Raw genomic sequence first — 26,898 nt, 5'->3', positions numbered from 1 at the left:
TCAAGTGGGATTTATTTTGGGGAGGCAAAGCTGGTATAATATTTGCAAATCAATCAATGTAATTCATCACATAAACAAAAGGAAGGACAAAAACCACATGATAATATCAATAAATGGAGAAAAAGCATTCGATAAAATCCAGCACCCATTTATGATCAAAACTCTCAGCAAAGTGGGAATACAGGGAACATAGCTCAACATGATAAATGCCATCTATGATAGGCCCATAGCCAATATCATACTCAATGGGCAAAAATTAAAAGCAATCCCCTTAAGAACAGGAACAGGGCAGGGGTTCTCCCTTTCACCACTCTTATTCAATATAGTTCTGGAAGTCCTAGCCACGGCAATCAGACGAGAAGAAATAAAAGGCATCCAAATTGGAAAAGAAGAAGTAAAACTATCATTATTTGATGATGATATGATACTGTACCTAGAAAATCCTAAAGTTGCAGTCAAAAAACTACTAGACCTGATAACTGAATTCAGCAAGGTGGCAAGATATAAAATTAATACTTAGAAATAATTTTTATACACCAACAATGATCTGTCTGAAAGAGAAATTAAGAAAACAATTCCCTTTACTATTGCAACAACAACAACAAAAAATACCTAGGAGTAAATATAACCAAGGAGGTTAAAGATTTGTACTTGGAAAATTATAAAACATTGATAAAGGAAATCAAGGAAGATACAAACAAGTGGAAGCATATACCGTGCTCATGGCTAGGAAGAATAAACATCATTAAAATGTCCATATTACCCAAAGCAATTTATAAATTCAATGCAATTCCTATTAAAATACCAAGGACATACTTCAAAGATATAGAACAAATATTCTAAACATTCATTTGGAACCAAAAAAGAACACGAATAGTCTCAGCAATCTTGAAAAAGAAGAATAAAGTGGGTGCTATCACACTTTCGAACATCAAGTTGGTACTGGCATACGAACAGGCATATAGATCAATGGAACAGAACAGAGAACCCAGAAATAAACCCACACCTTTATGAACTGATATTTGACAAGGGTGGTAATAGTATACAATGGAGTAAAGACAGTTTCTTTAACAAATGGTGTTGGGAAAATTGGTCAGCTATCTGCAAAAAAATGAAACTAGATCACCAACTTACACCATTCACAAAAATAAACTCAAAATGGATAAAAGACTTAAATCTAAGTCGTGAAACCATAAACATCTTAGAAGAAAATATAGGCAGTAAGCTCTCCAACATCACTTGCAGCAATACATTTGTTGATTTATCTCCACACTCAGGGAAATAAAGGACAGGATAAACAAATGGGACTATATCAAACTAAAAAGCTTTTGCACAGCTAAAGACAATATGAACAAAATAAAAAGGGAAAGCACAAAATGGGAGAACATATTCAACAATACATCTGATAAGGGGTTAATAACCAAAATTTATAAAGAACTTATAAAACTCAACACCAGGAATATAAACAGTCCAATCAAAAAATGGGCAAAAGATATGAATAGACACTTCTCCAAAGAGGACATACAGATGGCCAATAGACAGATGAAAAAATGCTCAACATCATTAATCATTAGAGAAATGCAAATTAAAACCACAATGAGATATCACCTCACACCAGTCAGAATGGCGCGCATCAACAAATCAACACAGAATAAGTGCTGGCGAGAGTGTGGAGAAAAGGGAACCCTCCTGCACTGCTGGTGGAAATGCAGACTGGTGCAGCCACTGTGGAAAACAGTATGGAGATCCCTCAAAAAATTAAAAATGGAACTGCCTTTTGACCCAGCCATCCCACTTTTAGGAATATACCCCAAGAATACCATACCACAGTTTGTAAAGGAGAAATGCACCCCATGTTTATGTCAGCATTGTTCACAATAACCAAGATCTGGAAACAGCCCAGTCCCTCAGTGGACGAGTGGATTAAAAAGCAGTGGTATATATACACAATGGAATACTATGGGGCCATGAAAAAGAAGGAAAATTTTACCTTTTGCAACAACACGGATGGACCTGGATACTATTATGTTAAGTGAAAGAAGCCAGGCAGAGAAAGAAAAATATCATATGACCTCACTCATCTGAGGAATCTGATGAACAGTATGAACTGAGGAGCGGAATAGAGACAGAGGCAGGATCAAAGGATCCAGAAGGAAAGTGGACAGAGGGAAAGGGGATGATAGGCTGATAGGATGGGACAAGAGCAGAAAAGCAAATCCTGGAGGGAAGGGGGGAGGGCATTACAGGAAGGGAGACAGGGGGGATGTACTGGGGATCACGGGTGACATTAGAATCTACGTAAACACAATAAATTAATAAAAAAAATAGTATCAAAACTTTTCAATATCTGTACCTCTATAATATATTTTAATATTTAATAAATGGTCTAACTAATTTTATTATATATTAAAATAAAAGGTTTTATGGAAATAGACTTCTGAAATTATGATAGTATTCAGAGGAAAACTTTTATCCATTTACAACTTTTTGTGAATGTATAACAATGAATAAAGTAACACTTTCTGGGCGCTTACTATGTGCAAACACTGTAAGAGATAAACGATGTTAAAGTTCATTAACTAGCTTAATTCTAGTGAAGAAGTCTGTGCTTGCAGAATCAATGTTCATCTCTCTCATGCACACTGTCTTGACATAATCAGTTTCCATCCTCTTTGTCTGTCTCACACCCCCATGCACACACTATATTGTCAAACTTATACATACCTGTTTGATTTCTTTAACAGCCAAAGTAACTGAGAGCAAGACTGCCTGACCAGTGCTGCTCTGACAGGAAATGTTACAGGCTGACTTAGTTCATTACATACGTATTCCATCTCTTTCACCATTGTCCAACTATAACCTGAAATGAGAGAAAAGAAATTTAACTTTTCAAATTGGAATGCTGAAGTCAAATAACAACTCACTTACATGTGCAAATTTATAGGTAATTCATACCATTTCCATTTGAATTCAAAGTGAATTAAAATCCCACTTAATGCAAGAAAATATTTTGGGTGGAAAATGTAAATAAAAATTAAAACTAAAACCATGCCACAAATGATCTATAGCAAATTTAACAAAAAATTTAAATATTAAAAAAATTTACAAATATCTCAAATGTAAAAAAGTAAATTTGACAAACTAGTTACTTTAAAGATTCTAAGATTCTTAGGTACTTCCTCATCATTAATATTCTTTATAAACTAAGATTTTCCACTTGTGTTAATTAAGTTTTCTTTTTCTAGAGAAAGATGGATATTTTGTTTTTATTAGCTATTTAAGTAATAATTAACTTCAATTTTTAAAAATAATTAACTTTTTAAGCTTTTTTATTGAATGTATCAGGTTAATTTTATTTATTTATTTTTTTTGTATTTTTCTGAAGTGAGAAGCACAGGGGAGGCAGACAGACAGACTCCTGTATGCATCCAACCAGGATCCACCTGGCATGCCCACCACAGGGGGTGATGCTGGGCCCCTCTGGGGCGTTGCTCTGCTGCAATTGGAGCCATTCTAGTACCTGAGGCAGAGGCCATGAAGCCATCCTCAGCGCCCAGGCCAACTTTGCTCCAATGGAGCCTTGGCTGTGGGAGGGGAAGAGAGAGATAGAGAAAAAGGAGAAGGGAAAGGGTAGAGAAGCAGATGGGTGCTTCTCCTATGTGCCCTGAGCGAGAATTGAACCCAGGACTTCCACACGCTGGGGCAACTCTCTACCGCTGAGCCAGCTGGCCAAGGCCTGTGTTGTATCAGGTTAATTTTAACTTCATTTTCTTTACTTTTGGCTAGTCTAGATTTCTAAAACATTTTACCTAAAATAGAAATAGGGGTAAAACTGACTCTTATATATGTTAACTATGTTAGGACATTGTGGAAAGCATACTTGACTGTTTATAAACAGCTTCAGAGAAAAATTATATTTTCAAAATTACCCTAAACTCAATCAAAAACAAGTTGTAAAAAAGTATTGGTCAGAACATTTTATAGAAAGCCTATATGAATATGTTAGTTTAACAGCTAAAATGTCTTATGAAAGAAAGGAATAATCTCTCCTTTAAAATCTGAAAAATTGCCTGACCTGTGGTGGTGCAGTGGATAAAGCGTTGACCTAGAATGCTGAGGTCGCTGGTTTGAAACCCCAGGCTTGCCTGGTCAAGGCACATATGGGAGTTGATGCTTCCTGCTCCTCCCCCTGTTCTCTCTGTCTCTTTCCTCTCTCTCTCTCCCCTCTCTTTCTAATAAAAATGAATTTTAAATCTGAAAAATTATATATATATATTTTAAGATTTTATTTATTAATTTTAGAGAGAGGGGAGAGAGAAAGGCAGGAGGAGGAGCAGGAAACATCAGCTCATAGTTACTTCTGACACATGCCTTGACCAGGCAAGCCCAGGGTTTCAACCAGCAACCTCAGCAACCTCAGCATTCCAGGTTGAATACTTTATCTACTGCACTATCACAGGCCAGGCATGAAAATTATATATTTTTAATTAGAAGAAAGTTGTTGCTATGGCCAGATAGCTCGGGTGGTTAGAGCTTTGTCCTGAGGCACAGAAATTTGCTGGTTTGATCCCCAGTCAGAGCACATATAGGGGCAGCTCAATGTCTCTGTCTCTGTCTCTCTCTCCCTTCCTTTCTCACTAAAATCAATAAATAAAAAAATTTAAAAACATAGTTAAAGAAAGATTTGTTACATCATGAAAGCTACTGCTTGAGGTGGGTGGGGGAGGTAGAAGAGGGTAAAGAGGGTTAAATTGTGATAAAGGAGACTTCAGCTGGGGTAGTAGTCATATAATACAGTATAGAGATGATATATTATAGAATTGTAGCCCTGGCCGGTTGGCTCAGTGGTAGAGCATCGGCCTGGCATGCAGAAGTCCCGGGTTCGATTCCCGGCCAGGGCACACAGGAGAAGCGCCCATCTGCTTCTCCACCCCCCCCTCCTCTCTCTCTCTCTCTTCCCCTCCCACAGCTGAGGCTCCATTGGAGCAAAAAGATGGCCCGGGCGCTGGGATGGCTCCTTGGCCTCTGCCTCAGGCGCTAGAATGGCTCTGGTTGAGACAGAGCCACGCCCCGGATGGGCAGAGCATTGCCCCCTGGTGGGCGTGCCGGGTGGATCCCGGTCGGGCGCATGAGGGAGTCTGTCTGACTGCCTCCCCATTTCCAGCTTCAGAAAAAAAAAAAAAAAAAAAGGAAAGAACTGTACACCTGTAACCTATCCAATTTTATTAACCAATGTCACTCCAATAAATTTAATTACAAAAAAACACAGTTAACGGAAGCTATATTGACATTACTCTAAACTTATAAACTCTGTTTTCTAAGCTTGCGGCATAAAAAGGGAGGATACAACATATGTTGGTAATAATATGAGGCCAGTGGGGAAAAACAGCCTTAACACATTCAGCACCAATGTGACATGAAGACCCAGATATGGTTTAACTCAACTCAAGCCTGAGGTTAAAGCCTGAGTTAAACAGTGACTAAAAAGAGTTCAGAATCAGTAAGGAAGTTACTAAATTACTTCCAGTTTACCTTCTTTAAACACTTTAAATTATATGCTATATTTTTTAATGAAACTAATAAAAATTTAAATGATTAAAAAATTCAACTAGAATTAAGTTAAAACATACTATTTTTTCTCTGAATCATCAATTGTTGGTTCAGGGAAGTCATAACCTAAATGTCACTATTTACTAAATAGCAGTTATTCTAATCTCAGGTTAGACTCAAAAACTTTATATTAAAAAATAATAGCGAATAAGTAAAAAATGAATGCCCTGAACACAGGATATAGCTGACATCTCCATAAATTCTAGATAATTTCTTAGTTTATCATTTTTAGCACATGGACAGGTGTACTAGAGCATCTGATTGCTTAATGGCTGTTTACCTGGAAATCACTACCTATGGATGTACAAAGAAATGGAAAGATGAATCCAAGGAGGTGTAATAAGTTTCAGCCAGGAAAAAGAACGTGAAAATAGCACGTCCATCTATAGGAATATGTGAAAGAAGGGATCAAGCCTAGAAAAGAGTCTCATAGTCACCCACTCCCCTGTCCGTCAGAGAGCAGAGGGTGGCAAGGTCCCAGCACCCTACATTGGAGCCCCTTCTAAATATCCAGGAAGAATTCTTCAACCACTCCTGGCCTCACACCACATGAAAAGCTCTTATCATTTGTTTTTGTTTTGGGGGGGATTTTTTTGTTTTGCTTTTTTTGTGACAGAGAGACAGAGAGGGACAGATTGGAACAGACAGACAGGAAAGGAGAGATGAGAAGCATCAATTCTTCGTTGCGGCTCCTTAGTTGTCCATTGATTGCTTTCTCATATGTGCCTTGACGGGGGCGGAGGGGGCCACAGTAGAGCGAGTGACCCCTTGCAGAAGTCAGTGACCTTGGGCTTAAGCCAGCGACCTTGGGGTCATGTCTATGATCCCACACTCAAGCCAGCAACCCCGCGCTCAAGCTGCACGAGCCCATGTTCAAGCCAGCGAACTCGGAGTTTTGAACCTGGGTCCTCTGCGTCCCAGTCCTACACTTTATCCACTGCACCACTGCCTGGTCAGGTGATAGAATATATTTTAATTTGACCAACAAAAAATACTTTTTAAAAATTATTACCTTCATTGACTTTCTCAGGATGCCACCCTGTTGTCCAACCCAGGGAAAATGTCACATCTGGAAAGAAGGACGTCACAGTGTCTATAAAAGGTTTTGCATCTACTACTGTGCTATCTCCATTTGGCCCGGGAAGAATATCAGCATTAATCCACACAGGCTGCTGCAGATGCCTCTTCATATTTTCCAAGAGCAGCATGGATGGTTCTACAGCTGCCAGACTGAAAACAGTTTGTTGTCAATGAGAGATATTCCTACAGTAAAAGTTAAAAGAAGTTCTTTAGACTAGTGGTTTTAGTGTTCTCAAATTCATAATAAAAGTATAACACAATGATGCCTGAATTAAATAAAATCAAAGGTCACATAGCACTAAAGAGGAAAGTTAACATAAGCCACAACTCAAAAGTTGATTTATACTTTTTATTCATAAAGGCACTTTAAAGGTTCTATACATAAAGAAATAATACCACTTGTGGACAGATGGACGTTTCAGAACTCTGTATTAGGATCATTCAGTATAATAACAATTTTAAAAAAGATACACATATTCACTCATCAGAGAATATATAAGATTTTAAAATTAGATATAGTCATAACTTACAAATTCACATTTATGAAAATATTCATAGTGCACTCAGGCACATATTTCTAATACTGGCTCATGACATTGGAAAAAAGAACCTCTTTTCCTTCATCTATTCTTGTGTAAATCTGGACACATAAATATATTTCTAAAAATGAATACAAGGTATAAAATTATAAAATTTCCTTAAGGCTTTTATAAATTTCACCCCCCCCCCCCCCTTATTGTAAACAAATCTTCTAGAAACTAGAGACAACTATATTTTAGATACTTTTAAATAAAAAAGCAGCTTCACTCTTAGTATTTCCCAACATCTATTCTGACACCTAGAGATTTTGAGACAATAAGGTTTTAATCAGCCTACATAATTTTTCCTTTAAAAAAATGCATACACAAATTTTCCTAGAAAACTATACCAATAATTCTGAACTGTTAGGGCCTATGTTGATTTCTAAGAAAATTAGCTTTTGGTGAATACTGTGATAGAAAGCTAGGAATTTGGGAGACAGATGTAAGAGGGAAAACACTCAGCACCCTCCCCACATTTCCACCTGTCTTCCCAAGGGACTGGAACCCTCCTGCCTGTGCTTCTACCACTTTTCACTCCATGCCTTTTGGGGCCTGAACTTCACAGAGAGAAACTGATAATCCCATTATTTCTTGAGTCATGTTTATTATTGAGCAACAATACTGTTCTTTAGAATCAGAGAAAACCAGCCTGTGTAGTCCTTCACTCTGCTCCAGTAAACACTTTTTTCTCATTCTTCTGCCCCCGGAATGGAGGCTGTGGTCTAGACCAGTGGTCCCCAACCTTTTTTGGGCCACAGACCAGTTTAATGTCAGAAAATATTTTCACAGACCGGCCTTTAGGGTGGGATGGATAAATGTATCACGTGACCAAGACAAGCATCAAGAGTGAGTCTTAGACAGATGTAACAGAGGGAATCTGGTCATTTAAAAAAAAATAAAACATCGTTCAGACTTAACTATAAATAAAACAGAAATAATGTAAGTTATTTATTCTTTCTCTGCAGACCCATACCAAATGGCCCACGGACCGGTACCGGTCCGCGGCCCGGGGGTTAGGGACCACTGGTCTAGATGATATATATATATTTCCTTATTTTAAAAATATGTTCAATTACAGTTTACATCAATATTATTTTATATTAGTTTCAGGTGTACAGCATAGTGGTTAGATAATCATATACTTTAAAAAGTGTTCCCCCAATATTTCTAGTACCCCGACACCATGCACAGTTATTACAATATTAATGCTACATTCCCTGTGCTGTACTTTACATCTCATGACTATTTTGCAATGACCACCCTGTACTTCTCAGTCCCTTCACCTTTTTCATCCAGTCCTCCAATCCCCCTCCCCTCTGGCAACCACCAGTCTGCTCTCTGTACCTCTGAGTCTGTTTCTGGTTTTCTTTTTCTTGTTTTGGTTTTAAATTAATTTTAATGGGGTGACATTAATAAATCAGGGTACATATGTTCAGAGAAAATATCTCCAGGTTATTTTGACATTTAATTATGTTGCATTCCCATCACCCAAAGTCAGATTGTCTTCTGTCACCTTCTATCTGGTTTTCTTTGTGCCCCTCCCCTCCTCCACCCCCTCTCTCCCCTCCCTCCCAGCCCCCAGTAACCACCACACTCTTGTCCATGTCTCTTACTCTCGTTTTTATGTCCCACCTTTGTATGGAATCATATAGTTCTTAGTTTTTTCTGATTTACTTATTTCACTCTGTATAATGTTATCAAGGTCCATCCATGCTGTTGTAAATGATCCTATGTCATCATTTCTTATGGCTGAGTAGTATTCCATAGTGTATATGTACCACATCTTTTTTATCCAGTCACCTATTGAAGGGCTTTTTGGTTGTTTCCATGTCTTGGCCACTGTGAACAATGCTGCAATGAACATGGGGCTGCATATGTCTTTACGTACCAGTGTTTTTGAGTTTTGGGGGTGTATACCCAGTAGAGGGATTGCTGGGTCATATGGTAGTTATATTTTTAGTTTTTTGAGGAACTTCCATACTTTCTTCCATAGTGGTTGTACTACTTTACAGTCCTACCAACAGTGGATGAGGGTTCCTTTTTCTCCACAGTCTCTCCAACATTTGCTATTACCTGTCTTGCTGATAATAGCTAATCTAACAGGTGTGAGGTGGTATCTCATTGTAGTTTTGATTTGCATTTCTCTAATAACTAATGAAGATGAGTATCTTTTCAAATATCTGTTGGCCATTTGTATTTCTTCCTGAGAGAAGTGTCTGTTCATGTCCTTTTCCCATTTTTTATTGGATTGTTTGTTTGTTGTTGAGTTTTATGAGTTCTTTGTATATTTTGGATATTAGGCCCTTCTCTGAGCTGTTGTTTGAAAATATCAACTCCCATTTAGTTGGCTGTCTGTTTATTTTGTTGTCAGTTTCTTTTGTTAAGCAAAAACTTCTTAGTCTGATGTAGTCCCATTCATTTATCTTTGCCTTCACTTCCCTTGCCTTTGGAGTCAAATTCATAAAATGCTCTTTAAAACCAAGGTCCATGAGTTTAGTACCTATGTTTTCTTCTATGTACTTTATTGTTTCAGGTTTATATTTAGGTCTTTGATCCATTTTGAATTAATTCTAGTACAAGGGGACAAACTGTAGTCGAGTTTCATTCTTTAGCATGTGGCTTTCCAGTTTTCCCAACACCATTTGTTGAAGAGGCTTTCTTTTCTCCATTGTGTGGTGTTGGCCCCTTTATCAAAAATTATTTGACCATATATATGTGGTTTAATTTCTGGGCTCTTTATTCTGTTCCATTAGTCTTAGTGTCTGTTTTTCTGCCAATACCATGCTGTTTTGATTGTCGTGGTTCTATAATATAATTTGAAGTCAGGTATTGTAATGCCCTCAGCTTCATTCTTTTTCCTTAGGATTGCTCTGGCTATTCGAGGTTTTTATAGTTCCATATAAATCTGATGATTTTTTGTTCCATTTTTTAAAAAAATGTCATTGGAATTTTTTTTTTTTTTTTTTTACAGAGACTGAGAAAGTCAGTGAGAGGGATAGACAGGGACAGAGAGATGAGAAGCATCAATCATTAGTTTTTTATTGCGCATTGCGAAACCTTAGTTGTTCATGGATTGCTTTCTCATATGTGCCTTGACTGCAGACCTTCAGCAGACTGAGTGACCCCCTGCTCAAGCCAGCAACCTTGGGTCAAAGCTGGTGAGATTTTGTTCAAACCAGATGAGCCCACACTCAAGCTGGCGACCTCGGGGTCTCAAACCTGGGTCCCTGGCATCCCATTCCGACGCTCTATCCACTGCACCACCGCCTGGTCAGGCTGTCATTGGAATTTTGATGGGAATTGCATTGAATTTGTATATTGCTTTGGGTAATATGGTCATTTTGATTATATTTATTCGTCCTATCCAAGAACAAGGAATATTTTTCCATTTCATTGTATCTTTTTCCATTTCCCTTAACAATGCTTTGTAGTTTTCATTATACAGGTCCTTTACATTCTTTGTTATGTTTATTCCTAGGTATTTTATTTTTTTTGTTGCAACTGTGAAGGGGATTATTTTTTTGAGTTAGTTTTCTGATGTTTCGTTGTTGGCATATAGGAAGGCAATGGACTTTTGTATGTTAATTTTGTATCCTGTGACCTTACGGTATTGGTTTATTGTTTCTAGTAATCTTTTTGTGGAGCCTTTGGGGTATTTGATGTATAGGATCATATCATCTGCAAAAAGTGAAACCTTTACTTCTTCTTTTATTTATAAACCTTTATTTCTTTATCTTGTCTGATTGCTCTGGCTAGAACTTCTAGCACCACTTTAAATAAGAATGGAGAGAGTGGACAACCCTGTCTTGTTCCTGGTTTAAGGGAGAAAGTCCTCAGTTTTATGCCATTTAATATGATATTAGCTGATGGTTTATCATAAATGGCCTTTATCATGTTGAGATATTTCCTTCTATACCCATTTTGTTGAGTGTTTTAAACATAAAATTGTGCTTTTCTGCATCTATTGATAAGATCACGTGGTTTTTGTTCTTTGTTTTGTTGATATGATGTATTACATTAATCGTTTTAAATATGTTGAACCATCCTTGAGATTCTGGGATGAATCCCACTTCATGATGACGTATTATTTTTTTAATATGTTGTTGTATTCAATTTGCTAGTATTTTGTTTAGTATTTTAGCATCTGTATTCATTAGAGATATTAGTCTATAGTTTTCTTTTTTTGTGCCGTCCTTGCCAGGTTTTGGTATGAGGGTTATGTTGGCCTCATAAAATGTGTTTGGAAGTAATGCTTCTTCTTCAATTTTTTGGAAGACTTTGAGTAGAATAGGAACCAAGACTTCTTTGAATGTTTGAAAGAATTCACTAGGATAGCCGTCCGGCTCTGGACTTTTATTTTTAGGGAGGTTTTTAATATTTCCTCCCTGCTTATTGGTCTGTTTAGGCTTTCTGCTTCTTCATGACTCAGGCTAGGAAGATTGTATTGTTCTAGGAATTTATCCATTTCTTCTAGATTGTTGAATTTGTTGGTATATAGTTTTTCATAGTATTCTACAATAATCCTTTGTATATCTATCATATTTGTGGTGATTCTCCTCTTTCATTTTGCATTTTGTTTATATGAGTCCTTTCTCTTTTTTCCTTGGTGAGTTTTGCCAAGGGTTTGTCAATTTTGTTGATCTTTTCAAAGAACCAGTTTCTTGTTTTATTAATTTTTTCTATAGTTTTTCTGTTCTCTATTTCATTTATTTCAGCTCTCATTTTTATTATTCTTTTCTTCTGCTGGTTTTATGTTGTCTTTGTTCTTCTTTTTCTAGTTCCTTAAGATGTGAAGTTAAGTGGTTTACTTGGGCTCTCTCTTGTTTGTTCATATAAGCCTGTAGTGATATGAACTTCCCTCTTATTACTGCTTTTGCTGCATCCCAGAGATTCTGATATGTTGTATTGTTATTTTCATTTGTCTGTATGTATCTTTTGATCTCTGCACTTATTTCTTCTTCTTCTTTTTTTTTTTCTGTATTTTTCTGAAGCTGGAAATGGGGAGAGACAGTCAGACATACTCCCGCATGCGCCCGACCGGGATCCACCCGGCATGCCCACCAGGGGCGAAGCTCTGCCCACCAGGGGGCGATGCTCTGCCCCTCTGGGGCGTCGCTCTGCCACGACCAGAGCCACTCTAGCGCCTGGGGCAGAGGCCAAGGAGCCATCCCCAGCGCCCAGGCCATCTTTGCTCCAATGGAGCCTTGGCTGCGGGAGGGGAAGAGAGAGACAGAGAGGAAGAAGGGGGGTGGGGGTGGAGACGCAAATGGGCGCTTCTCCTATGTGCCCTGGCCGGGAATCGAACCCGGGTCCCCCGCACGCCAGGTCAACGCTCTACCGCTGAGCCAACCGGCCAGGGCCTTATTTCTTCTTTGACCCACTCATTTTTTAAAAGTATGTTGTTTATAGTTTCCACATTTTTGTGTATGTTTTTTTTTACCTCCTTTTTGCAGTTGAATTCTAGTTTCAAGGCTTTATGATCAGAAAATATGCTTGGTACAATTTCAATTTTTCTGTATTTGATGTTATTTTTGTGGCCCAACATAAGGTCAATTCTTGAGCATGTTTCATGTGCACTAGAGAAAAATGTATGCTCTGTCACTTTTGGATGAAATTTTCTGTAGATGTCTATCATATCCAATTGTTGTAGTGGTTCATTTAAGGGCAATAGTTCTTTATTGATTTTCTGTTTGGATGAATGATCTAGAGCCCTCACTGGTGCATTGAGGTCTCCAAGTATTATTGTAATTTTGTTGATTTTTGTTTTTAGGTCAGTCAGTAGCTGTCTTATATATTTTGGTGCTCCTTGGTTTGGTGCAGCATCCCCTTAATCATTATGAAATGACCATTTTTGTCTCTGATTACTTTTGCTGTCTTGTAGTCAGCTTTGTTAGATATGAGTATTGCAACACCTGCTTTTTTTTTTATGTTATTTGCTTGGAGTATTGTTTGCCATCCTTTCACTTTGAATTTGTTTTTATCCTTGTTGCTTAGATGTGTTTCTTTTTTTTTTTTTTTAATTTTTTTTTTTTTGTATTTTTCTGAAGCTAGAGAGGGGGAGAGACAGTCAGACAGACTCCCGCATGCGCCTGACCGGGATACACCCAGCACGCCCACCAGGGGGCGACGCTCTGCCCACCAGGAGGCGATGCTCTGCCCCTCCGGGGCGTCGCTCTGTTGCGACCAGAGCCACTCTAGCACCTGGGGCAGACAAGGAGCAATCCCCAGCGCCCGGGCCATCTTTGCTCCAATGGAGCCTCGGCTGCGGGAAGGAAAGAGAGAGACAGAGAGGAAGGAGGGGGGGGTGGAGAAGCAGATGGGCGCTTCTCCTGTGTGCCCTGGCCGGGAATCGAACCCGGGACTTCTGCACGCCAGGCTGACGCTCTACCACTGAGCCAACCAGCCAGGGCCAATGTGTTTCTTGTAGGCAGCATACAGTTGGATTTTCTTTTTTAATCCGTTCTGCTACTCTGTGTCTTTTTATTGGTGAGTTTAATCCGTTTACATTTAGTGTAATTATTTACACTTGAGGGTTTCCTGTTGCCATTTTATATATTGCTTTCTGTTAGTTTTTTATCTTGTATCTTCTTTGATTCTTCTCTTTTGTTTTTCTATCATTTGTTTTTGTTTGGTTGTAATCCATACTTCTTTCCTCTATTACTTCTTTTTTCAAGTCATGTGTTTCTGTGGTGGTTTTTTCAGGGCTGGTTACCATTAAGTAATGGAAAAGATTCCTACCATGTTCATTGTAGTACACTATCTTATGAGTGCTTCTGCACTCCATCATCCTTTGCTACTGTTAATCTTCGTCCTCTCCCCCCCTTTTTTTTTTTGTTGTCACAGTTTAAATTTGATTTTATTGTATTCTTGGTGGAGCTTTTGCTTGCAGTTTTGTTTTGTTCTTTGTATCTGGTTGGATAACCCCCTTTAGTATTTCCTAAAGTGGGGGTATTCTGATGATAAATTCCCTTATCTTTTCTGTATTTGTGAATGTTTTTATTTCTCCTTTGTATTTGAAGTATAGCATTGATGGGTATAGAATTCTTGGCTGAAAGTTCTTCTCTTTCAGAGCTTTAAATATGGGGGCCCACTCTCTTCTTGCTTGTAGAGTTTCTGCTGAGAAATCTGATGATAATCTAATAGGCCTTCGTTTATATGTTGTATTCTTCTTTTCTCTGGCTGCCTTGAGAATTTTTTCTTTGTCATTGGTTTGTGTCAATTTTATTATGATGTGCCTTGGAATAGGTTTGTTGGGGTTAAGATAACTCGGTGTTCTGTTTATTTCTTCAATCAAGGCTTTAGTTCTTTCCATAGGCTTGGGAAGTTCTCATCTATTATTTGTTTGAATATATTCTCCATTCCATTTTCTCTCTCTTCTCCTTCTGATATACCTATTATCCTTACGTTACTTTTTTTGATGGAGTCAGACAATTCCTGTAGGGCTTTCTCATTTTTTTAAATTCGTGAGTCTCTCTCCTCTTCTCTCTGCTGTGCCTCATGTTTCCCATCTTCTATGTCACTAATCCTCTCTTCTATCTGGCCTGTTCTATTAGCTAAGCTTGTTACCTTGTTTTTCAGTTCATTAATTGAGTTTTTCATCTCTGTTTGATTTGTTTTCATAGCTTCAATTTCCTTGATAATATATTCTTTCTTTTCATTGAGTTGTTTTTTGGGCTCCCTAAACTGCCTTTCTGTGGTTTCTTGTATATCTCTGAATATTTTTAGAATTTCTGTTTTAAATTCTCTGTCATTTAATTCCAAGGTTTCCAATCTATTAAAATTTTTTTCTATAGATTTTTCCTCATCTATCTGTGCTACATCTCTGTCTTTTGTATCCATGATATTCAATTTCCTTTTCCTTAATGGTATCTGAGGGTGGTTTTGTTAATAACACTAATGAGAATTAATAAAGAATAAAAAGTAAAAAATAACAGATAAAAAATAATTTAAAAATTATTATTATTATTTTTTAAAGAAAATACTGTGCAAAACTGAGAATTATATTGTGCTAAATGGAACAAAAACTACCTAGAATGGAGGGCCTGAGTTGGGGAGAAGTGACAAAGGGGCAAAAAACGAGGTAAGGACCCACAAAATCCTAAAAAGGAAAAAATTTGGATCAAGAATAACAGTTTGCTTGTAAATGACGGTCAAATGAGAGATATAGTGAAAGAGATAAGAAGAAAACAAGAAAAAGAAAAAAAATACTATTGTATTAAGTGGAACAAAAACTACATAGAATGGAGAGCCGGGGCTTGGGGGAATGCTAATGAGTTAAAAAGCACACAAAATGCCACAAAGAAAAAATTTGAATCCAAAATAAAATAATTTGTTTGTTAAGTGATGATCGAGTGAGAGGAAGAATGAAAGAGAGAAGAAGAAACTAAGAGAGAGGGAGAAAAAGGAAAAATGAAAAAAAGAAGAAAAAAAGAGGAAAAAGAAAGGGAAAGACTTAAGGTTTTTGGAGTGTAACCCTCACAGAGAAAAAGAAAAAAGAAAAGAAAAAAAAAAAGGGAAATGTAACACCTATGGGCAATGTAGTTCAAGATGAAGAGAAAAGAATATGACGAGCAGAGGATAAAAGGACCAAGGTGGAAGAAAAAAATAAAGATAAAAAAATGAAAGAAACAAAAAAAAAATGTTAAAAGTTATAAAGACTGTGGATTATTCTTGATTTTGAGAGGTTATCTTCTTCCTTTTACTTCCTTCTCCCTCCTCCTAGTCGGTTACTCTGTTCCCCAGGCTCTGCCCCTGTGGCACGCTTAGGTAGAGATTTGCAGTTGATGAGTCTCTATGGTGATGTCATATATTAGGCTTCAGTCTCATTGGTAGTCGGGGCTTGTTAGCATTTGCAGGCTCCAACAATGGGAGAGTCCGTTTTCCCAGAACCTCTCTCCTAGTCTCTCCTTCCTGAATTAGCAGCCTGGTGATCGATCTATGAGGTTGCCCCTGCCACTGCCTGGAGAGCAAGAGGCCCTAAGAGCTGGCAAATCCGCACTCTATCCTCACTCAACACAGAGTTCTGGGTAAGGCTCAATCAGTCAGAGCCGCCAGCATAATCAGGCAGGATTGGGAGCCAATTGCTCTCAAGGTGTCTTTCTATGAGCCTCCAGGTGTGTCTAGTATGCCTCAGCACTCTGTGGGACCCTTCTCCCCAGGCTTTTTGCACTTTGTAATCTGTATTGGCTGGCAGGAAGATGCCCTAGTTGTTGTCTGCAGAACAGGAGGTCTTAAAAGCTTCCAAGTCCCTCCTTTTAGCACACAGCTCTGAATATGAAAGCTCTGACAATCAGAGCCACCAGCTTAAGCAGGTAGGGGGTGTGTTGACTTCTGTTCAGGCTCCTTTCTAAGGTTCCCCGGTTATTTCTAGTTAAATTTGCCTTAGCGTTCCATGGGATTGCTCTCTGCAGACTTCTCCCTTGTTAAAAAGCCTACAGCCTAGCCTGTCTAACTTCTGCAGTGTTCTCTGAGGTTTGTTCCGTAGGAATGTGTTTTTCACCTTGTATTGGCTGGCATGGAGTTGTCCCAGCTACTGTGAGAAGAGCAAGAGGCCCTAATAAATATCACGTCTCTTCTCTTAGATCGCTGACCTGAGAAAGAAGACCTTGTCAGCCAGAGCTGCTGCCGGCATAAGCCAGCTGGGCATTGAGCAGACTGTGGGTTAAGCTAATGTCAGCGACCGGATCCGCGGATCTGCTCCAGAGACTGTGTGCAAGCTGCCTGTGTGCCCCTTCCCCTAGTACTTTCGTATTTTTTCTTCCCTGGGAATGGGCTTTGTTAGCCTTGGTGGAGGTGCCTCGACTGCCCAGAGAGATCCGGGCGTAAGGAAGTCGGCTTTCATGCACTCCCCGCACGCTGTTGTTTGGGGAGCAGGGATTACACCGAGACTCTGGTCACAGCCCACGTAGAAGGCTACTGCTAACAGTCTCTGACCCTGCCCCTCTGTCCCAAATGCAGGTGCCCATGCCCGGGGCGCTAGGAGGAACCACTCGCACACTGTCCGAGCTCCCTGACCAGGATAACCAGAGTAATGAAGGCCACCGCTCACCTGCCTTTGCCGTGGTCTGGCGCCGGCATTAGCTCTGCATGGGCTGAGCCACAGGCACACTCTTTCCTCAGCTTGAATGTCTGTGCCCCAGCCCAGCTCTTTCCACGCCCCCAGCCCTCACTTTCTCTCAGTTCCAAGTGAAAGCAGCCCTTGCTCAGGTCAGTGAGGAAGGTAGAGTATTCCATTCTCCGTCTTATTTCCTTCAGGGTTGATTATATATTTAGCCACCTTTTCACCCAATAGTACCTTTGTTCAGTGTGTGGGACTTACAGACGCTCCTGGGATCATTTTTCTGTCTATAGTTGTCAAACTTGTCGAAATTTTGGGGAGAGGTACTGGGAGCGCTCCTCATGGCACCATTTCTCTGACGTCACCTCCCCTGTTTCTGTTGTGTTTTTCATTTATATTGTTCTTTAGATTCCACATATGAGGAAAATCATATGGCATTTGTCTTTCTCTGACTTATTTACTCAGTATAATACCTTATAGGTCCATCAATGCTGTTGCAAATGGTAAGATTTCATTCATTTTGATTGGATGCCCTCGATTTTAGTAGATTAATAAACTTTAAAGCTGGTCCTTGCAGACTCTAATTTAGATGCTGTCATTTCTCTGTCTCAAATACTCTCTGCCTTTGAAGGATATTAATACCACGTTAAAACCACAATTCTGAGACTCTGACACAAACTTCCCCATTTTTGGTAGCAAGCAGCTTTAACTGTGACTCCAAACCTTGCTTGTCTGCAAGTTCTGCGGGGTTCTGCTCTTCCTGGGTGGAGCAGGAGGAAATCCTGAAATCCTTCCAGAAAGGACTCTGATATCTTAAGAAATCAGGTGTCTGGACTGAGACTTGACTTGGGGATGTAGTGAACACACACAATATGATGTGTGTTGTAGAACTCTGCACCTGAAACCTGTATAATTTTATTAGCCAGTGTTACTCCAATAAATTCAATTAAAGAAAAAATAAATCTTGTATCTATAAAGGTTGGGCAACCTTTTTAGGCTTTCTTAATTTAGTAAGCTGACACAGGGCTGTTTTCCATTGGTTTTCCATCTGACAGTATCTAGTATCAAACTGTATTTTCTCCCCAAAATTGAAATCCCACCAGCATATATAAGTGCCTACCAGCATATATGTGTAAAGTACTGTGCAGTACAAAGAAGCTATGACACTGAACACAATGAAGCAAAAATGCACATATTTCATTTTATATGTAAATATTTTAGTTACCACCAATATAGACTACTAATATAAAAAGTAATGATACTTTCCCTTAGCAGGAACTTAAATAGGAAAAACAAAACTTACATTAAGAAAAACATAAAGCCTTACCAAGGAAAATACAACCTTTGTTGTTATAGTTCTTATTTTTCTAGAACATGAAAAAATTATTCTAAAAGAGTAAATGTGGAGGAAAGCCTGGAACTTACTATTGTAAATACTGCAAAAGGACACATTCCTCCCAATTAAGTTATAAATTCCAAGTAATTATAATTAAAAATGCCAGTGGCCAAAATCCTCAATTCTTACATGTATTAAATTTCCCATAAAGAACTGCCAAAAGGTTTGCCATGTTGACCATTTGAAGAGGGAAGTCTTGATCAGAATACTATGTAACATTTCCTTTGCTTAGTACTTTTCTAAATTCCCAGAAAAAATATATAAACAGTTTTTATAGAATAGGTTCTTTTTCCTATAAGTTACTTATATGGCAAACTTCTGAGTATCACATCCTATTTTTTTATTAATTTCATTTAGAAATTGTGGTTGACATAAAAACCATACTTAAAATTAAAATAAGCCATTTAAAATTACATTCCCAGGGAAATAATTTTTTGCTAAAACACAGAAGTTTGCTTAAACTCCAAATAAAATTTAAAAATCATCATATGTGCCTGACCTGTGGTGGCGCAGTGGATGGGGCATTGACCTGGGACGCTGAGGTCACTGGTTCGAAACCCCAAGCTTGCCTGGTCAAGGCACATATGGAAATTGATACTTCTGGCTCCTCCCCTTTTCTCTCTCTTTTTCTCTCAAGCTCTCCTCTCTCTCTAAAAATGAATAAATAAAATATTAAAAAATCATCATATGTTACCCAGTTATTATTTGTATAAAGAAAATAACTGAGGCATGAAACAAGAACTAGTAAAATCTGAGTAAAAGGTTATTCAGCTGTTACAGAACCAGTGGAAAGCTTTGCTTCAAAGTGTAAATTCTCCAGTCATACTGGCAACACTCTTCAAATATGTTATGACCCAAAAACCTGCAAAATTTTTTTTAGTGGCTTAGCCCTTTTGTGGCAGCTGTCAATGTTTAAGAATGAATGAGCCTGACCTGTGGTGGCGCAGTGGATAAAGCTTCGACCTGGAAATGCTGAGGTCGCCGGTTCAAAGCCCTGGGCTTGCCTGGTCAAGGCACATATGGGAGTTGATGCTTCCAGCTCCTCCCCCCTGTCTCTCTCTCCTCTCTCTCTCTGTCTCTCTCTCTCCCTCTCTCTCTCTCCTCTCTAAAATGAATAAAAATAAATAAATAAAATAAAATGAATAAAGTCTTTAAAAAAAAAAAAAAAAGAATGAATGAGCTGCCCTGGCTGGTTGGCTCAGCAGTGGAGCATCAGCCCAACGTGTTGAAGTCCTGGGTTTGATTACAGGTTAGAGCACACAGGAGAAGCGACCTGCTTGTCCACTGCAGGCCCCCCCCACCCCACCTCAATCATTCTTCTCTTTCTCCCTCTGCCTTCCACAGCCATGGCTTGAATGGTTCAAGCAAAGTTGGCCACGGTGCTAAGGATGGCTCAATGGCCTCAGCCTTAGGTGCTAAAATGGCTCAGTTGCTGAGCAACAGAGCTGTGGCCCAGCCAAGCAGAGTATCACCTGGTAGACGCTTGCCTTATGGATCCTGGTCCAGGTGCATGCATGAGTCTGTCTCTGCTTCCTTGCCTCTCAGTTAATTAAAAAAAAAAGAATGAGCTGATGTAACTAGAGGGGAGCCAAAGAATATAGCACAGGGAATAATTCAAGGGGCAACAATAATCATACAAAAACTGAGCAGCTGGAAAGGCAAGGAGATCTAAAACTTTGAGTCACCAAGCATTAAAGATGAAGTACATTGTTTCAAGGTACAGAGAACACTGAACTAGCTCCAGGAAACCTGAGACCGGGTCCTCGCTCAGGGATCAAGCTTACCTGTGGTCCTTGGGCAAATCACTGAACCTCTTTGGGACTAAGTTTGCCAATGAAATGGAATTGGAACATTCAACATCCTAAAAGCTTTTCAATGTAAATAGCATTTAAAAAATTTTTCAAAGACTTTATTCATTTTAGAGAGGAGAGAGAGAGAGAGAGAGAGAGAGAGAGAGAGAGAGAAAGGGGGAGGAGCAGGAAGCATCAACTCCCATATGTGCCTTGACCAGACAAGCCCAGGGTTTCAAATTAGCAATTTCAGCATTCCAGGTTGATGCTTTATCCACTGCGCCACCACAGGTCAGGCCTGCCATATTTCCCCATGTATAAGATGCACTTTTTTTTCAAAAATTTTGGGGTCTAAAACCTGGGTGTGTCTTATTCAGTGGTTGTAGTTTTTTTACTTGCATTTCCCACTTTTTTGCGCTTATTTTTGCGCTCATTGTTGAAGACAGTGATTTGTCATCAGACACAGATGAGGACAAGCTAATGACTGGGAGTTTTGACAGTGATGAGGAGTTGTATGAATTTTATAATGAATAAAACTTGAGTTCAATGACTTTTTGTGTGTGTGTGTGACAGAGAGAGAGAGACAGAGAGAGGGACAGATAGGGACAGACAGACAGGAAGGGAGAGAGATGAGAAGCATCAATTCTTCATTGCGGCACCTTAGTTGTTCATTGATTGCTTTCTCATATGTACCTTGACTGGGGGGCCACAGCAAACCGAGTGACCCCTTGCTCAAGCCAGTGACCTTGGGCTCAAGCTGGTGAGCTTTGCTCAAACCAGATGAGCCCGCACTCAAGCTGGCGACCTCGGGGTCTCAAACCTGGGTCCTCCGCATCCCAGTCTGACACTCTATGCACTGTGCCACCGCCTGGTCAGGCAAGTTTAATAACTTTATGTAATATACTTTTTTTTCAAATTTTGGACCCCAAAATTAAGGTGTGTCTAATACATGGGATTGTCTTATACATGGGAAAATATGGTAAATAGCATTTTCATTCACCTACAGTATTATGAGGTTTACTAGTATACTTAGCCCCACAACAAATAATTAGTGTCATCTTAATAACCCTACCAATAAGATTTCCAAATCTTTATTAATTTCTTGAGATAATTCAATTTAAAAGTAGATGAAGTAGGTTTACCACAAATTCTAGATTTTCACAGAAGTTGCTCTCAGGAAGCTTATGGTGAGCTTCTATGGAGTCACAATATACTTCTGGCTCTACCAAAATACCACAGAAATAAAACTTCCTGTGAAAGCTACAGGGAAGGAAGTGACACTTAATCTTGTCCTTCATTATCAATGCCTCCAAAATACTGTTTTTAAAGGAATATTTCAGTTATTAAAGAATTCTAAACAGGTCCCTATACACTAATAAAATAATACAAATCAAGTAGAATATGAATGAACTACCCCAACTAAATTTTCTCAACTCTTTTTCTCTTGGACTACTTTTTAACAAAAGGAGCATTTTAAAAAATTGATTTTAGAGAGAGAGGAAGGGGGAGAGAGACAGACAGAGAGAAGCACTGAGCTGTTCCTGTATGTGCCCTGACCAGGGACCAAACCTGTAACCCTTGTGCCATTGGAATGATGCTCTCTCTAACCAACCAAGATATCTGGCCAGGGCAACAAAAGTAGCATTTTAAGTTTACTGTTTTAGTATCACAAGGGTCACTTATAAAACATTCCTTTATGAAAATGAACTTAATTTTTGCCTCAAAGGATTCCCCAATAAACAATTCAAGCAAACAACTCAGTGGGTCATAGATCCATTCCTAGAACGTATCAGTCTGCAATTCCATTTCAATTTAGATAAAAGCACAAAGTAAGTTACTTAGGCACAGATATAAGCAGCTATTACCATTTTCCCAATAGGCATTATTCTATGAAAACCAGAAAGCTGAACATATTTGTACAAATACCTCTTGAAATCCAGCTTGATGCCTTTACTGCTTTTCACAACTTCAGTTAGCCATTCCTGCAGGGTGTTGTCACTGCTTGTTTCAGGAGGATGGGCCATGACTGGCTGGCCGGGGTCTGGTCTTTCACTTGAAAGGAGGACATCAGCCTCTATCATGTGAGCAGTACCTGTCCAAATAAAAGAACTTACATTAATGCTAAAAAACCAAAACAAAACAGGGACTGCAGAAGATGCCATGTCCAATATCCTTTTGAGGTAGACAAAGGGAAGGATAGGAAATTAACACTCCCCGAGTAACTACTCAGGGCCAGGTACTATGCTGGGTGTTTATACACTTTTGGTTTTTACAAGTGGGCAGACAGGTGGTGAGAAGTTAAACATCATTTCCTCACACTCACCAGTGTTTAAGCTAGTGTTATATTATTTAATTTCTTCTCCATATATAGCAAAGCAAGTACACAAAAGAAGGCTCAATAACTATTTAAGTTTCTGAAAATAAAAATAGTACTTTTATCTTCTTAGTCCTCAACTTAGGAACTATAAATAAATGTTTATTGCTTATTTACAGATTCCATTCTTTGACTTAAAGCATAGCTTCTGAGAGGACGTCAGAGTAATGGTGGGGTAGGAAGCGATACCGATAAATCTCCCCCCAAACTCAACAAGATCTTCAACCAGAAACAGAAAAACCTATCCTTGGAGCCTCCAGATGTTTCACAATTCACCTGAAGGTATGGTTGAGCGAAAAACTGGCTAAATATATAACCAAACCCCGAAGGAAATAGGGAGTAAGAAATGCTCCGCCTTCCTCACTAACCTAAACAGGGCGGCTTTCTCTGGGATCCGTCAATATAGAAACTGAGGCGGGCAAAGGGGGTGAATAGATCCAGGCTGCGGCACAAACGGCCGAATCAGGCTGTGGCACGGAGATCCAAGCCGAGGAAAAACTGATCCTGTGGCAACCCGGGCAATACAAGCTAACACTCGCGCCAAACCCAAACAAAGAAAGACAAGCGGGGCAGCCATTTTACCCGATCTCCTGGACGGCGCGCGACAGATTTCTTCCTAAGCCCCGGGAGTGGGTGTCTGTGTTACCCTACAGAAAGGCAGAGTCAGAGGCCTTTCTGTGGGCTGAAAGCAGAATCTCTGGGCAGCCCCAGCACCCTGGGAAAGCCGCGCAGGGGAGGGAGCGAGAACTAATTCCAACGGTGGAACATTTCCGTGCTGGTAGGGGATTCACTCAGAGGAAAACGCGGCCGGCCTCATATCCTGGTTTGCGCGTGCAGATAGTGAGCGAGAGATTCCTCCGAGTGCCTCGGCAGTGCGCGCCCATGTTATCACACAGAGGGGCAGAGTCAGGGGCCTTTGTGTGGGCCAAAGCGGAATCTCGGGCTGCCCCAGCACCTTGCAAAAGCCGCGCATGGGGACGGAATGAGAGCCAATTCCAATGCTGCAACTTTTCCATGCGGTTGGGGGTTTCACTTAGAGCGTGAGACTGCTGGCCGGATATCCTGGTCTGCGCACGTAGATAGTGAGCGAGAGTTTCCTCCAAGTGCCCCGGAAGTGGGCGCCCGCCTGTGTTACCGGACAGAGTGGCAGAGCCAGAGGTCTTTGAGTGGGCGGAAACCCTGCCTGATTTTGCTAGCAGCTCTGACTGACTGAGCCTTACCCAGAGCCCTGTGCTGAGTGGAAATAGAGTGGGGAGTTGCCAGCTCTTTGAGCCTCTTACTATCCAGGCAGAGGCAGCAGCAACCCCATAGCTGGATTATCAGGCTACTAATTGAGGAAGGAAAGACTAGGAGAAAGGCTCCAGGAACACAGACTCTCTCATTATCGGAGCCTATAAATGCTAATGAGCCTCGACTGCCAACGAGACTAAAGCACAATACATGACATCGCCATAGAGACTTATCAACTGCAAACCTCTACCTGAGCGTGCCAAAGGGGCAGAACCTGGGGTACAGAGTCACCGACCAGGAAGAGGGAGAGAAAAGAAAAAGCAAGAAGATAACCTCTCAAAATCAAGAATAATCTGCAGACTTTATAAGCTATCCCATTTTATTATATTTGTTCGTTTGTTTCTCTTACCTTCATTCTTGATATTCTTTTTCCTCCTCCAATTTGACCGATTAACTCTCTGCCGGTCTTACTCTCTCCTCTCCTTGATCTACACTACCCATAAGTGTTACATCTTCCATTATCTTTTCTCTCCTCTTCCTTTCTCTCTATGAGGGTTGCACTCCAAAACCCTTAACTCTCTCTCTCTCTCCTCTTTTTTCCTTTTTCTTCTTTTAGTGGTTCCCTCTTTTTTTCTCTCTCTCTCTCTTTCTTTTCTCCCTCTATATTAGTTTCTTCCTTTCTCCTTCACATCTCCTCTCATTCAAACCTCAATAACAAACAAATTATCTTATCTGGGACTCAAACTTATGTTTGTGGCATTTCGGGGGGGTTTTACTTCACCTTTTTAACTCACTAGCAGTGCTCCCATCCCTGGCTCTCCATTTTATCTAGTTCTTGTTCCACTAAATACAATAGTAATTTTTAAATTTGTCCCCCGATTTTTGTTTTCCTCTTATTCCTCTCATCATAACTCTTAATCAACCAACACCTAAAAGCAAATCATTTTCTTCTTGACCCAAATTTTTTCCTTATTTGCTTTTTGTGAGACCATACCCCCTTCTTTTTTCTTTTTCTTTTTTTCTTTTTTTTTTTTTTGCCCCTTTATTACTTTCCCCCAATTCAGGCCCTCCATTACAGGCATTGTTTGTTATAATTCACATTTCACCACAAGATTTTCTCAAGAAAGAGGGGAGAGGAGAGGAGAGGAAAAAAGGAGAGGGGAATAATTTCCTTTTTTTAAAATTTTTATTTTATTTTATTTTTCTTTATTTCATTATTATTTTTTTTTTAAAAAAAACAACTCTTTTCGATTTTTTATTTTTTTAACGTTTTATTCTTTATTAAATCTCATTAATACTATCAACAAAACCACCCTCAGATGCCATTAAGGAAGAGAAAATCAAATATCATGGATACAAAAGAAAGAGAGGTAACACAGCTAGATGAGGAAAAATCTATGGAGAAAAAATTTAATATATTGGAAACCTTGGAGCTAAATGACAGAGAATTCAAGATAGAAATCCTAAAAATCCTCCGAGATATACAAGAAAACACAGAAAGGCAGTTTAGGGAGCTCAGAAAACAACTCAATGAACACAAAGAATTTATGTCCAAGGAAATTGAAACTATAAAAACAAATCAAACAGAGATGAAAAACTCAATTCACAAGCTGAAAAACCAAATAACAAGTTTAGCTAATAGAACAGGTCAGATAGAAGAGAGGATTAGTGAAATAGAAGACAAGCAACTTGAGGCAGAACAGAGAGAAGAAAGAGACTCAAAAATTTAAAAAAATGAGATAGCCCTACAAGAATTATTATCTGACTCCATCAAAAAGAATAACATAAGAATAATAAGTATATCAGAGGGAGAAGAGAGAGAAAATAAAATGGAGAACATACTCAAACAAATAATAGATGAGAACTTCCCAAGCCTGTGGAAAGAAATAAAGCCTCAAGTTCAAGAAGCAAACAGAACTCCGAGTTTTCTTAACCCCAACAAACCTACTCCAAGGCATATCATAATGAAATTGACACAAACCAACAGCAAAGAAAAAATTCTCAAGGCAGCCAGGGAAAAGAAGAATACAACATATAAAGGAAGGCCCATTAGATTATCATCAGATTTCTCAGCAGAAACTCTACAAGCTAGAAGAGAGTGGACCCCAATATTTAAAGTCCTGAAAGAGAGGAACTTTCAGCCACGAATACTATACCCATCAAAGCTATCCTTCAAATATGAAGGAGAAATAAAAACATTCACAGTTACAGAAAAGATGAGGGAATTTATCATCAGAAAACCCTCACTCCAGGAATTACTAAAGGGGGTTCACCAATCAGATACAAAGAACAAAAAAAAAAACAGAGCCACAAGTAAAAGCTCCAAGAAGAACACAATAAAACCAAATTTAAACTGTGACAACAACAAAAAGAAAGGGGGGAGAAGATGGAGATTAACAGTAGCAAAGGATGATGGAGTGCAAAAGTACTCACAAAATAGTTCGCTACAATGAACAGGGTAGGGACCCTTTTCATTACTCAAGGGCAACCACCATTGAAAAAGCCACCACAGAAGCACATGAGATAAAAAAGATAGCAACAGAGGAAAGATGCATGGAATACAACCAAATAAAAACAAAAGATAGAAAAACGAAAGAGAAGGACCAAACAAGACACAAAACTAACAGAAAGCAAGATATAAAATGGCAATAGGGAACTCACAAGTGTCAATACTTACACTAAATGTAAACGGATTAAACTCACCAATAAAAAGACACAGAGTAGCAGAATGGATTAAAAAAGAAAATCCAACTGTATGCTGCCTACAGGAAACTCATCTA

At 39.2% G+C, this 26,898-nt stretch overlaps 1 protein-coding gene across 3 annotated transcripts in view; it reads right to left on the bottom strand.

Moving 5' to 3' along the window:
• The window catches only part of FAM151B (family with sequence similarity 151 member B), a 68,537-nt gene that overhangs the window by 13,980 nt on the left and 27,659 nt on the right, over positions 1–26,898 (bottom strand). For all 3 annotated transcript variants that reach the window (XM_066381754.1, XM_066381755.1, XM_066381756.1), the window contains 3 exons: positions 22,441–22,606; positions 6,623–6,840; positions 2,725–2,860 (listed from right to left, as the gene is read on the bottom strand). In XM_066381754.1, the coding sequence (XP_066237851.1) occupies positions 2,725–2,860; positions 6,623–6,840; positions 22,441–22,606 (520 nt within the window). The remainder of the gene's footprint in view (positions 1–2,724; positions 2,861–6,622; positions 6,841–22,440; positions 22,607–26,898) is intronic.

This window comes from Saccopteryx leptura, chromosome 4 (genome assembly GCF_036850995.1).
Source record: "Saccopteryx leptura isolate mSacLep1 chromosome 4, mSacLep1_pri_phased_curated, whole genome shotgun sequence".
NCBI classification, from domain to species: Eukaryota; Metazoa; Chordata; class Mammalia; order Chiroptera; family Emballonuridae; genus Saccopteryx; species Saccopteryx leptura.
This window is presented reverse-complemented; position numbering and strand designations above follow the sequence as displayed.